The sequence below is a fragment of the Lepisma saccharinum genome, chromosome 20 (genome assembly GCF_977018435.1).
Source record: "Lepisma saccharinum chromosome 20, izLepSacc3.1, whole genome shotgun sequence".
NCBI classification, from domain to species: Eukaryota; Metazoa; Arthropoda; class Insecta; order Zygentoma; family Lepismatidae; genus Lepisma; species Lepisma saccharinum.
Window position 1 is genome coordinate 39,145,742 of NC_139248.1, and position 14,875 is coordinate 39,160,616.

At 37.2% G+C, this 14,875-nt stretch overlaps 1 protein-coding gene across 2 annotated transcripts in view; it reads left to right on the forward strand.

The window, feature by feature from the left end:
• LOC146003238 (protocadherin Fat 1-like) overlaps positions 1-14,875 on the forward strand; it is a 246,955-nt gene that overhangs the window by 139,943 nt on the left and 92,137 nt on the right. For both annotated transcript variants that reach the window (XM_083141412.1, XM_083141413.1), the window contains exons 5-6: positions 7,793-8,122; positions 9,977-10,093. In XM_083141412.1, coding sequence (XP_082997538.1) covers positions 7,793-8,122; positions 9,977-10,093 — 447 coding nt within the window. The remainder of the gene's footprint in view (positions 1-7,792; positions 8,123-9,976; positions 10,094-14,875) is intronic.

Below are 14,875 nucleotides of genomic sequence, written 5' to 3' on the forward strand. Positions count from 1 at the left end.
GGAACCTATAATAAATAGTACAATTTTTTTTTAGGTAAGAACAATGCACTGTTCACTTTTATCTCAGTTATGAAGTCTCACTTGTACAATGTTCCTTTAACACGTGGCACGTGAATAAATTTAGCTACAAAATTTTTCCTCATTATCATGTGGTCAATTAAACTGTTCAAATCAAATATTTATCCTCATCACATGACTGATTAGCAAAAATTGTAAACAGTGAAAACCTTTTAACATGGGACAAACTAACAGCGCTCTCTATAAACAAGTCTAAATGGATAGGGTGATGGGTACAGGTGATGAGAATTCCATGGGTATCCCCATGGCATGAGCCAGGAATTGAGAGCAGTCAATTCATGTCGACAGGTACACAATGGGTTCAGGAGAACTTACCTCAGGTTCTGAGGTTATGCACCTGGAATCAGGTTCCACAGAGTAGAACCAGTTGGTGGCTATCTTGACGTTTTTTTTTTCTTCCTGGGAACCAGTTTATACATTATTCATCCATTTCATAGCCTTGACTATCCCAAGGTATTCACCTAGGAATCAAGGTTCTGTTGTAAAATTGGCACACAGTCAGTGACTACATTAGTTAGGAAGGATCTGGTCATGGACTATCCTTAGACCATGGTCTGGGAATCTTCCAATCATATGCAGTTGGCATCCTCCAGTCAACTGAGTTGCCAAATTGCTGCATTGATATATCTTTGAGTGGCACTGAACTGAGGCAGGAATGAGACACTACAAGAATGATGTCATAAATGTCATAGTTGCAAACCCACTTTTATGTAGAGTTGGAAAACATGTGTGTGACATTGTCTGTTTCTTAACTCATAAAAATCCGTAAATATACAGACTACCAATAGCACATTACATTCATGCTAGCATACAAAACAAAAATTTCAGTATTGATCAGCCCAAAGACAACATTTGAATACATTAGCTAACAGACCTTAAAAGCTTGAAAAACAGCAATAGAGTTAAACTAATGTGACCTTGAACTAACAGGGTTACTAAAATGCGGGCTGCCAAATGAGTGTATGAAGTAATCATCGCAAATTTGTAATTATATACATATTACTATGTACCAGTGGGTGCATTATAAATTGTAATTCACTATTTTCACTACAGTTAACAGATAGTAATTTTAAATAAATATTATAACTTTAATTATCTGTGATATCTATACATATATACCTAATCAAATTGTAATTTTTGAATTTTGAATTTTTATTTTTCTTCCGTTGACCCTTGTTTAAAAGGGCATGGAAAACGTCAAGGTACATAATGAAATAATAATTAGTTAAATACATCATAACAAAAAAGAAGAAACATTGTGTAGTACATTACATCACTACACCAAAGTAAAAATGAAAAAATACACTACATTACACTACAATAAAAATAAAGAACACATTATCATTGTTGCATGATTGAAATAAGAATACAATTAAAATACATATTTTTTAGTACATTGGCCTTGTATTGTCTTGTTCCATGAATTCTCCGATACTGTAGAGAGCTCTATCTGTCAAATATTTTTTTATTGTTTGTATTTGTTTATCTTTTGGAGATATCAGTTTTATGTCATGAGGCAGCTGGTTGTAGAATATTTTTCCAGCATTCATTGGTGATTGTTTTGAGATATTGAGTCTGTGTTGGTTCTGGTAATAATTATCTTTCCCCCTTGTATTGTGGTTGTGTAATTGGTTATTTTTAGTCATGCTTCCAGTATTTAGAACAAACGTTATAGCCTTATAGATGTATAAGGAGTATATTGTCATTATTTGTTTCTCCCTGAATAACTCTTTGCAAGATTCCCCACAGCCTAGTTTGTACATTATTCTAAGAGCTCTCTTTTGAAGTCTCTGTATTCTGACAGTATTATTATAAAATGATCCACCCCAAGCTATTATGCCATATTCAACATAGGGGTAAATTAGTCCATAATATATGCATTTGTTAATTTCTGTTAAATTGTATTCAGCCATTTGTTTTAGCAGGTATAGATTAGATGATAATTTACTGCAGATGTTGTTAATTTGTTCTTCCCACATGAATTTTTGATCTAGTGTTATTCCCAAAAACTTTACTGAAGATACAGTTTCTATGAGCACATTGTCTATGCATAGTGTTTGTGACTCAAAATCCATGTTTCGGATTGTATTGAATATCATAAATTTTGTTTTATTGTTGTTTATTATTAATCCATGTGAAGTTAAGTATTGTGCCAGTTGGTTTATGGTGATAAAAGTGTTTATTTCAAGCTTCCTAGGGTCGATACCTCTGGCAAGAACAGTTGTGTCATCTGCATAGGTGACAATTTTTGTGTTTGGGTATTCTGGTACATTGTTTATGTACAAAATAAAGAGCAGGGGTCCCAGGGTTGATCCTTGGGGTAATCCCATTAACACTTTCCTACTTTGTGATTTAAAGTTAGTGACTATACCATGCATGTTGTAGCTTATTTGAGTAATTTGCATTCTGTCCTGTAGATAAGATTGTATAAGTTCATAAGCTATCCCTCTTATTCCTATATTGCTTAGTTTGACCATAAGCAGGTCATGTTTTACCCTATCAAATGCCTTGGAAAGATCTAGATACGGTGAGTCACATAATTATTCGGACAGATAAGATTTCTGAATATTTACTGACGTAGTCCTGATATAATACAATGATAAATGTTTAATATTTATTTAACAAACAAAACACAATATGAGCACACTGTTAATTATCTTCAATTATGTTTAATATAATATATTAGTAGAATATTTTCATTAAACAAAACAAACATTTTTTGTGGGTTAAACAAAATTATTCGGACACATGGAAGGAGAAACAGGAAAACATGCTTCAAAATCAACGAACAGAAATGTCAGTATCTGGTAGGCATCCCTTTCATTTTTAACACCTCGAATAAATGATTTGGCATACATTCTACCAATTTTCTAGTGTACACTGGCGATATGTTGGCCCATTCATGTTGAAGTCTCTCCTTGAGGTCTGCCTTCAAGGTTATAGGTGTTTTCCTCACTTCTTTCTCCAACTTGCACCAGAGGTGCTCAATGACGTTCAAGTCTGGAGACTGCGGTGGAGGATGGAGCACTTTTGGGCAGTTGTACAATAACCATTCTTGTACTACGCAGGAAGTGTGCTTCGGGTCATTATCTTGATAAAACATAAAGTTACAAAGAATGCCCATCATTTCAGCACTAGTCTTTAGATATGACTTCAGAATGGCAAGGTAAAGGTACCTGCTCGATGAAAGCCAATTTACCAACGCCTTGGGCCGACATGCAGCCCCAAACCATTACATGACCACCCCCGTGCTTCACTGTTGCTTGCAAATTTTTCCCTCGGAGCTCCTCATTTGGTTTACGCCACACTGTTACCCTCCTATCTGACTCACAAATATTGAATTTACTCTCGTCAGTGAAAATTACCCGATTCCACCATGTCTGATCCTTTCCTAAGTGTTCCTTTGCGAACACCAGTCTTTTTGTCCTGTTTGGCTTACTCACAAATGGCTTTCTCCTGGCTACACGGCCATGATAGTTTGCCCTTCTGAGCACTCTTCGTATAGTTTCAGGATGACTATGCTTTCCACACTCCTCAACTACCTCAGCACACACCATTGGAGCACTCATCTTTGTTTTTTGTTTTTTTAATTTTCCTCACGATTACTGTCTCTTCTCTGGGGGAAAAAATTCTTGGTCTCCCTGTATGACCGTGGGACTCGATCCTGTCTTCATCTTTAAATCGCTTAATAATATTTGCAACTGTACTTTTTTTCATTTTCAACATTGAGGCAATTGCACGGTAAGTTTTACCCTTAGCGTGGTGCCATATCACTAACTGACGTTGTTCAAATGAACTTTCCTTTCCTCTTCGCCCCATTTCTACATAGAAAATGTTCTTATATCACAACTTTGTTAAACAAAATGCGATCGTAATTGCTACAGAAACCTACAGGAAACCAGAGTTAATATATATGAACAGAGTATCATATCAATCCGTAAATCGAAATTGTCACTGTATCGCAGACTTACGTTAACATTTACTGTGTCCGAATAATTTTGTGGCACTATTTTTGCAACGGTACGGATTCATCCTTCCTTATATTGTTTCTGATGTTCGTTTTTTAACTTTTTATCATCCAATTTTGGCTAAAAATGACATTTTTTAAACGAAAATCAACTTCAACGCTGTATACAGATTTCACTCCCTTCCCGCTCTTAAACGTTAGAAATTTAATGTGTGTCCGAATAATTATGTGACTCACTGTATGTAGTGTTTGCAGCTTCGTGTTTCTCTAATGTTTCGGTTACATAATCGATTAACTGTGCTAGAGCTGTGTTTATTGATTTCCCTTTCTGGAATCCATGCTGGTTTCTGTTTATTATGTTATATTTGTTACAAAACTTTATAATATAATTTGATAAAAATTTTTTCCAATATCTTTGAATAAGCAGATGTTAGGGAGATAGGTCTGTAGTTCTCAATGTCTGTTGCAGCTCCTTTTTTGAATATGGGTATCACTGTGCTGTGTTTTAGAACTTTGGGGAATGTACCAAATTTTATTGAATTGTTGACTGCATACAGCAGGGGTTCTAAAATAGATTCTGAGCAGGATTTAATAAGTTCAGCTGACCATTCATCAGGTCCGTGTGATTTTTTGTTTTTAAACCTTGTATAACTTTTTTTTTAACTCATTAGCACTTACTTCTGGGATATATATACTGTTTGGCCGATATTTTTCTCGATTGGGATGTCTAGTGTTTTGTCATTATTTTCATTCTCTCTGTTTATGTTGGTTAAGTTTATAAAATATTCGTTGAATAAGTTACATATGATATTCGAGTCAATTACTTCAGTGTCATCCTTGATTACTTTTATGTTTGCTTTATCATTGTTTGTGTTTGATACACAGTGATTGTTTACTATTTTCCAAATGGCTTTCTGTTTATTAACAGACTTTTTTATTTGTTTACTGAAAATATTTGATTTGTGATTCTTTATGGCTTTCTTGAATAGTTTTTTTACATTTTTGTAGTTTTTCTGGTGCTTAGTGTCTTTTGTAATTCTAAATTTTTCATATTCTATTTTCATATTACTTTTCAAAAATATAATTTCTTCTGTTAGTGGTACTTTCTTCTTATTAGGGTATATTCTTTTTGTTGTTTTGGGACAAGCTACATTTAAATAATATGTTAAGTGGCTTATTAGCAATTCCCAGATATCATTCATGTCAGTTAGTTGGTAAAGGTCTATCCAATTTTCCTGATGTAAGAGGTATTTAAGATAATCTATATTTTGCTCACATGTATCCCTATATTCTATTGTGTAACTTTTTGAGTATTCTAACCTTTTCCCTTGTATTGTAATTTTTTGAGACGTGTGGTCGGAGATAAGCGTATGTAGGACTTCAGCTTTAATGTGATTTGATTGTATGTTTGTTATTACATGGTCAATCAGGGTTTCTGTACTTTCTGTTATTCGAGTTGGTTCTTGAATTATTTGAGTTAGGTTGTTTGATTTCAAGGTATCCAAGTATTGAGCACAGTTTGTGTCTTGTTTTAGAAGATCTATGTTTATATCTCCAACTAATAATAGTTTGTTATGTTTTTATGTCAAATGGTTTAGCATGTTGTCCAAAGCATTTACAAAGATATTTATATCACTCATTGGTGATCTGTATACTGCTATAATCTTAAATGTATCTAATCCTATATTAAGCTCTACACCACTAACTTCTAGTATATTTTCCATACAGTATTTGTCAAGTTTTAACACTTTTTTGATATTTTGTACACTATTTTTTATGAAGATCGCAGTGCCACCACTTTTTTGAATTGACCTGTGGTAGACTGCATGTAGATTGTAACCTGTAATTGTGCATAATTTATAATTTTCAGACCTGAGACCATGTTCAGTAATTACAAATATATCTGGTGTGCACTCACTTAGCATTATTTCCAGTTGGTCAATTTTGTTGGAAATGCTCTGTACATTGTTATGGAGAACTGTAATCGTTCCTTCTTGGTTTCGCAGGCTGTTTTTATTGGGGATTTGGTTATCATAAGTATGCTTATCACTTACCATAAAAAATCGTTTTTCAGTTTACTGCGTGTACACTTCTTCTGTTGAGATGACCGTACATTTGGAGCATTCACTTTTTCACTACACTTTTCACTGCTATCTTCGGTGTCGTGACTGATTGTAGCACAATCCCTGTTTTCAGATTGTACTTCTACCATGGAAGAATGTGTTTCTTCCTCAATTTCCCTTTGGTTTATGCCATTCTCCTCACATTCTTCACTTGATTTCTGCTCTTCTCTTCCATGAAACCAATATCACTCACAGTTTTCATAGCAATGTCGCTAGCTTCTACACCCACCCTATCATTTTCCTTGCTGCTCTTGTTGTTTGTCTCAGTCAAAGGGTTCTGTGTTTTTCCCTTGTCGGATTCAACTTGCGCTGATCCACTTATCCACTTCCTTGTGTCAGTACACTTTTTCCAGCAGAGTGGGATGATTTGATTTTCCTGTGATTTTCTGTTAATAATACCATGGATCATTTCACATACATACTGTTTTCCTTTGTGGTTCAAGTGCTGTCCATGTCTTGTATGATATTCTCTACTCATGGTGTCAAGGTCGATTATGGTTACATTTTTGAAGTGTTTACAAGTGTTCTTCATCTGTTTATTTATTTTTTGTATTTCGATGTTTACACACGACTGAGGGATGAGATCATATCTGTGGGATATAGTAGTTACAATTACATTTGTATGAGTCAGTGAACCTAGTGAGTCACGTACTGCCATTATTGCATCGCTGCCCTGATTTGTTGCAATATCATTGGAGCCAGTGACTATAATAACATAGTCATTTGAGCTGAACCTCGAACAGTCCTTCCTTGCTGCTTCTAGTACATGTTTTGACTTTGCCCCGGGTTTCACTGAACCATATATATTCATTGCTGGTAGAAAATCTTTCATATTGGTGGCCAGGTAGCATCCATGGCTGTCGGCGAAGATCACTGCTTTGGGTTTCTTTTCTTTGATTTTCAGTTTTGTAGTACTTTGAACTTTCCCGTCTTGAAGTGCATTGATTGGGTCTGTTGTATGCCTCTTTCTTCTTTCTTGGTATTTAAGCTACCTACACTGATTGCGTGCACTTTCGATTTCACCAGGTTCATTGGTCAGTGCTGCAAAAGGGTTGGTATGCTCGAATGAATTATCCAAGCACTTTACTTTTGGGGCATTAGTGGATGGATAGTGCCGATTGAATTGAACTCTCCCATGTTTCACTACTTCACTCCAACTATCTTGCTTGTTTGTCTCGCAGAGATCCTTATTTCTTCGTCTTCTACATCTCGAAAGTCCGATTTCAGAACGTTGATATTTTTTTCCTTTGACGCTAGTTCCAGTTTCAGACTCTCACACTCGAGGCGTAATGATTTACAGCTGTCACAATTCAGTATCCTGTTTTGTTTTTTTTTTGTTTTGTTTTTTTCCACAGGTTCGATCAATACACCACACTCACGTCAAGGTCGAGAAATAGAACCTACACTGAATTTCTTATACTTTCGTTTTCACTGCACTTCCTCACTCCCGAGTTGGGAAACACGCCTGACAATGGTGTGAATACCTCATATGGTTTATGAATGTGCTTCGTAAACAAATTACTTACTGCCTAATTATTATTATTTTTTTTCACTGTTCACTTAAAGGACCCGTTCTTCTGTAATACATGTACCTACAATGCTAATGTTATTTATTTTCTTTCAGGCAGTCAATATGTACGTCATAGATACTAACAACAATCCTCCTGAATTTGATGAAAATGACTACAAGATAAATTTGCCAATGCCATTTCCACCAAACTTTGGAATAACAGGATCTACAGAAGATTCCTTTGCAGTTATTAAGGCAACTGATATTGATCTTGATGGTACAAACAATAACATTACGTTCTCTACTGATAATGATCAGTTTGAAATAACATGCTATGATTGTGAGACATATCAATGTGGAAGCGGAAAAAAGAGCATCCATTTTGCAATCTTGAAAGCCAACAAGTTTGTTGATGTTGATACCACACTTACAATTATTGCAACGGTGAGTATAATATTTAACACTGATTTGTAGGGAACTAATGATGAAAGTGTAAGTTTAAGATATACTGATGGTGGAAGTCTGGGCTGGGTTCTAATATTTCAGTTGCTGTAGAAACCAAGAACCGGATATTCAAAAATTAACGCAGTAAGTTAGATTTCTATTGTGTTATGAGATGGTGTAGTAGAGATATTGCTCTTGAAAAATAACATTTGTTATTGTGTATCTTATGCAAGGACAAGTGATTTTTCTTTACTTCCAGACATTTACTTTCAGCAAATTATTTCAATCAACATAGCTAGTATGTACATTTGTCAAGATTAATATACAATTATGGAATTATATTGTAAGTTTGTTTATTGCACAGAATTAAGGTCACATTTTTTTAAACATATTCTTCTATTGCATCTTGTATTCAAGTTTTCCCAATAAATTGTTCCAAATCACATTCCAATGGACAGGAGTGGAAAAGAGACCAACTTTTGAGTGAGATTAGGCTTGCCAACTTTAAATAATAAAATTCTGGAAGATTTTTTTTGTAGCCTTCAAATCCTTTAGATTAAAATGTTCTGGAAGACTAATGTCCTGAATATGTCCTGTTACCTGTTTGTGGTCTTGCTACTGTGAATATAAAATTGAATTGTCTTGATCCAAACAACCTAGCTACCACAATTTGTAAATAAACAAATGAGTAAATACTTTCTTCTGTTTTGCCACCCCCTGAGGCACTACAATGTCATAGGACCCAATTTCGAAACCCGGTCTGGGCAGGGATGTTCTTCGTGTGTGTCCCTTCATCAAGTTCATCATATGATCACTCCTAATCTTTGCGATTAGCCAAAAGTGCCAGAAAAGCAAAATAAAATAACAAAATCAATAAATCAATTTAATTTATTTTATTGCGGCTCGAAACTGGACGTGACAACATGAAAACTGAGACACACTTAATCCAACTGTAACATAGTGCTAACTAAACTAATGTAATGAAGCAAAATTGGGTGGAGAGAAATAAATAAACGTTGAGGCTTTGGCGTATATGTTGTTTTCTTTTGTAAATGCTCCATCACAGCAATGCATTTATTTAAACTTTCCTCCCACTTACTTAAACAATGACTCATTTTTCACGAGTCTTTAATATAATATGGTGTAGTTTTATTATTTGGTTTGCAATAAGAAATTTTTTGATCAGCTAATGCATACCAAAAGAAAATAAAAAGATAAAAATAAAAATATAATAGCTCTTAATGTCTTAATTTCTGGAGATAATAAAGTTTGTCTGGGAGACCGAAAGAGAGAGTTCGATCCTGGGAGACTCTCAGTCATTCTGGGAGGGTTGGCAAGCCTAAGTGAACTAGGAATAACAATAATTACTAGAAATATTGTTATTTAAGAACAAAAGCAATCTGTTATTCAGAGAAAAACAAAAAAAGTCAAGATGTCAATATAGTAAATTAATGGCCTTTAATTTCATCCCCAGTTATATTTCAGCTGTCAAATGCTACATCCTGCAGATGATTATATATAATGAACATTTATGAAGAAAGCTGTAGGCAGCTAGAATTGTAGTTGTGCAAATGTGCTGGGTTTTCTTTTTCTTTCAGTGCAAAATAGTTCTTCCTTGTAATTGTCTCCATATTTCAACATTTAAGTATGTATATTTTCAAAACAGTCTCACTATAAGTAAAATATATGGTAATTTTTTGACATTCAAATGTAGAAGTCTTGTTATATAATGTTAGAACTACGATATTGGAAAGTAACCATGGTTTGCAATTTACTTCATTTGACAGTATTTTCTCTAATTAACTGAGCTAATAGTTTTAGTGATATAAATGTGTTTCACTCTGTATTTCCCAGGATGGTGAACATCGTGCTACAGCAACAGTTACAATACAGAGGAGTAATAACGTTACTGATGAATATAACCCTCCAGCTTTCAGCAAACCCTTGTATGAAGCAGACATTTCAGAAGATGTAAGTATAATGTAACAAACGATCACATGGAAGAAGTATACATATACCTTACTTTGCCTCATTGTGCTATAAGCCTTGAAGAACTTATATTTCTGACGATTATAGGTGGTAAATTTATATATATATATGAAAGAAGTAGGTTTACTGGTGGAACACCAGTTAACATGGGAGAATATTCCACTGATAAATTAGCAGAGGCAGCAAAACATTCAGTTTATTAATCCATTGATGACATTAGTTCCTTCATTGCTCTGCTGTAATGAGTTTTTCTTTTGTAAAATGATAGAGTTCTTCTTGTTGTTGAGTTTGATTGTAAGTCCGCTATATGCACCTACAGCCTAATTGGAAATGGATCTAAAGACTAAAGTGGGATACAAACCATTATGTGCCTCCACTGGGTATCGAATCTGGTAATCCCTTGATTACAAAGTGACGGTGTTACACTATGCTATTGGAAAGCCCAAATAGTTTTTCCTGTATGCATATATTGCATGCTTTGTGCAGTTTTTCTTTTAACCCTAGAAAGCTAACGTGGAAAATCAGGAATGCTAAAGCTAAGGCATAGTCAATTTGATGACCTTACTCTTTTGCTTTGTAGGTAAAGTTTTATTGGCAATTAAAATTAGTTAATAACATAATTGTAGGGCTGAGCCATTACTGATACCGGCGGTACCAGCATCCGTGAGTATCGGTTGATTTTCTTTTACCGATACCATCTGATACCAAAGATTTTAAGTGGCTAGAAAAACTTGCAAAGGGAACAGCTCATCTTAAGATTTGTCCTTTTTTAAAGCTTCGTTCACCCTTCCTTGTGACAGGTTGGGAGACCAATACAGGAAGTTCCATAGATTTTCCTAGAAACACTGGATAAATCCCCATCCTTCTGAGAAGCAGAAGGCAAGATCAAAGGCATGGGTAAGTGAAACGTGACCATGAAGGCATGTAACTGCTTAGTTAATGCTGTGGGAAATAAACTATCCATTGCCAATTCTTGCTTGAATTGCTTGGTAAGATAGGTGGATGTTTTTAAACCACCCACCGTGCTAAGGCCGGGGCAGATAGTTGCGGAGTTCTTGGAAAAGAGGGATGAAGGTCACTGTAATTAGTTTGTTTTATCTACGTCCAAGGGGAAAGTCGATTCAGCAATTTCTTCTTGTCCTCTTCACTTCTGTGTCAGTCGGCCAATGAGGGTTATTTATTTTCGCCAAGATTAGATTCAAACCAGACAGTATCACTCCCTCCACAGCTCAAGGCGAATTGAAGGTACCGAGGATGTCAAGTACATCATGTGGTAATAAAGGGTGGGGGATACCTTCTTGCATTTATGCGTCATCAATTTGAGGAAGACTTAGCTTTCTAGGGTTAATTTATAGTTGTTACATGCAAGTAAATACTTTCTATTATGCAATAGCATGGACTGAAGAGAGGTGGGTACTAATTATTGGGGGGACGCAAGAAATTGAAACCATACAATGAAGGAAGTAAGTTTATGTAACAGATGTTTAACTGAAATAAGACTTGAATGATGAATAAATAGATTCTCTCGGGTTATCGACCAGGTGAGTTGCGGAAAATATTCCAAGCTTTCGAGAGCTAACATCACTCTCATGTCCAGGGTTGAAGTGCAGACACGAGTGTCAACCCCGTGTATATACTTTTGTGGAGGGGGGATCCCAGTGAAGATGGAGGACCAATTGAGTGTCATGTCTGCTCCTGGTTAACTAACGCTAACCAAGTTTGGTCTAGTTCGAGGTCCGTGTCGCGATTAAGATTATATTTTTCTTCATGAATGGCTATTCCATCCTTGATGATGCTGTCCCTGTAGTTTGATGTTTTGGCTATGATTTCTGTGTTGCTGAAATCTGGTCTATGTCCCTCATTTATTGAATGTTCTGCTAGACCCGACTTTTCAGGATGGAAATACTTGATGCTGCTTTGGTGTTCTTTATAGTGCTGTTCTATTGTCCTACCCATCTACCCAATGTATGCTTTCCTGCATTTGCAGGTAGTATGGTAGACTCCTGGTGTTTTGAGTCCTAACTCGTCCTTGGGGTTGCGTAGTAGGCTTCTGATCTTTGGAGGTGGTTTATGAATGGTTTTTATGTTATGCTTCATGAAAATCTGGCTTATAACTCCAGAGAGATTTCCAGTGTAAGGCAGGATGGCTATCTTCAGGTCAGCTTTGTCCGGGTTCCCTGATGTGTTCGGATTCCCTGCCATGTCTGGATTCCCTGATGTGTCTGGATTCCCCAGTGTATCTAGATTCCCCAGTGTGTCCAGATTCCCTGGTATGTCTGGATTACCCGATGTGTCCGAATTCCCTGATGTGCTGGTCTTCTTGGACAGTACTTGTTTTAATGTTTTGTTGATGTTGTGTTCCGAGTGTACCCGTTCTGTTTGAAAGCCATGCGAAGAAGCTGTATTTCTTCTGGTAGATGCTCCACATCACTGATGGAAATGGCCCAGTGAAATAAAGTAGAGAGTACTGTATCTCGCTGAGACGGATGGTGCAAACTGTTGGCATTGAGATATAGATCTGTGTGAGTCGATTTCCGGTATGCACACTGTCCCAAGGATCCGTCTGGCTTGCGTTTGATGAGGATATCCAGGAACGGCAGGCTGTTGTTCTTCTTGGTCTCCATGGTGAACTTGATATTTGGGTGTTGATTGTTGAGGTGATCTAAGAATGGCTGAAGCATTTCTTTACTGTGCGGCCAGATGATGAAGGTGTCGTCAACGTTTCTGTAGAAGGTGGCAGGTTTCAAGGGAGCTGTGTGCAGCGCTTCGTGCTCAAAGTTTTCCATGAAAAAATTGGCTAGGACAGGCGAGAGAGCGGAGCCCATTGCCACACCATCGGTTTGTTCATAGTACTGTCCACCGTAGCTGAAGTAGCTAGAGGTCACTGTGTGTTTGAACAGACTGATGATTTCTGGTGTGAAGTGGCATTCTAGTAATTGCAGTGAATCTTGAAGTGGCACTTTGGTGAAGAGTGACACTACGTCGAAGCTGAATAAGATGTCATCTGGTGATGTTCTGATCTGCTGCAGCATCTTGATGAATTCTGCAGAGTTTTTCACATGGTGTTCACATTTCCCTATGAGTGGTTGGAGTTGGGCTGTCAAGAGTTTGGCACGTCTATACATTGGGCATCCAATGGCGCTGATGATCGGTCTTAATGGCACTGCCATCTTATGTATTTTGGGAAGTCCATATAGTCATGGCGGTATTATTCTGTCTGGTGTCAATTTGTCCAGAATCGGCTTCGGAAAATAAGTTTTCTTCAGAAGTGCTCTGGTCTTCCTGTCAACTGCTGCTGTGGGATGTTTAACCCTCAACTACAGTTGTGACATCCCACAAACCGGAGTGTTTCTTTTGCTTGTTTCTCTCAAAGTTACCTTCCTCAACTTCAGTGTGCTATGAAAGCGTGAAGGGAAAGGTTGCATTATCTGCATCTGTGGTGTTCTATTTATATACTGCGGTCCCGTGGACGTCACGACTGTGTTTGAGGATCAAAATCACCGACGATTTATTACGATCAATAGACAAGAGAATTGCAGATTTTTTATTTGTGGCATATACTGAATAGAGGGACCCGTGGTTTTGAAGAACGAATGTTAAATAATAACTATGGACTAAATTCATGTTGATCAGCTGTGTGTAAATACTCAGTTGAGAGGTGGTAAGGGGGGGGGATAATAGGTGGATAAAAAAAATGGCCACAGGTGTTAAAGGTGGTGTTATGGCTGATGCTGTGGGTGGCAACAGTAAGGTTGGAGTTGTGGGTGGAAGAATGGTGGCTATTGATTCTGAGGTTCAAGGGGTGGATGTTTCGCCAAGGTAGAAGTTACCACAGATTTGACAGATGAGGATGTATGTAAGGTGTGACAGTTGCCCTTTGGGTGAAGGGTGGTAGGGAAGGGATCTGGAGGATAAGGGTGGTGATGAATATGGGGTAATTCTTGCACCTGGGTTTGTTGCACCTGTGGGTTGGGGTGTGTGAGATGGGGGTTGGTGTATTTCTGACCAAGATGTTCTTGAGGTTTGGGGGTTGGGACAGAAGATGACGCTTGGTTTGCCTGAGGATCACTGTAAAGTATGGGAAGGAGGGAGTGGAAGGTATGCTTGATTTTCATAAGGTGAGGGTAATATTGAGTGATCAGAGCAGGAGGATTGGTATTGGATTGTTAAGTGCTGGTTTGGAAAGTGGCTCTGGTGATTTGTTTGTTGATGAGGTGGAGGGGTAGCCACAGTTGATTAGGGCTTGGTGCAGGTGTAGGTTGTAGTTTTGGCAGGATGAGGGAGATTAGTTGAGGCATTGGCCTCTGAGAACTAGGGAGAACGGGAAGCTTTTTTAGTGTAGTAGGGGTGAGAGCTGGAGTAGTTGAGATATTGGAGGTGGTTAGTTGATTTGATATGTATGGATGTTTCCAGGTGGTCTCCCACAATGTGAATATCCACATCTAGGAAGGTCACTTGGTCTTTGGAGTGAGAGCAAGTGAATTTGAGAGTGGAAAAGATATTCACTTGGTTTAGGAAGGTTGTGAATTTGGTTTTGCAGTGTGTCCAGATGAGTAGTTTTAGATGATAGGAGTCTAGGCACTCTTTTTTCAGACTGCCCATAAACAGGTTAACATAGGAGGGTGCCATTTTCGTGCCCATGGCTGTGCCATATTTTCAGGTAGTGCTGGTCTCTGAAGTGAAAGTTGTTGCAGGTGACTAGAAGGCTGGCTGATTGAATCAGGAAGTGGGTGCTGGGACTGTGTGGTCTTGGTCGGCTCTTAA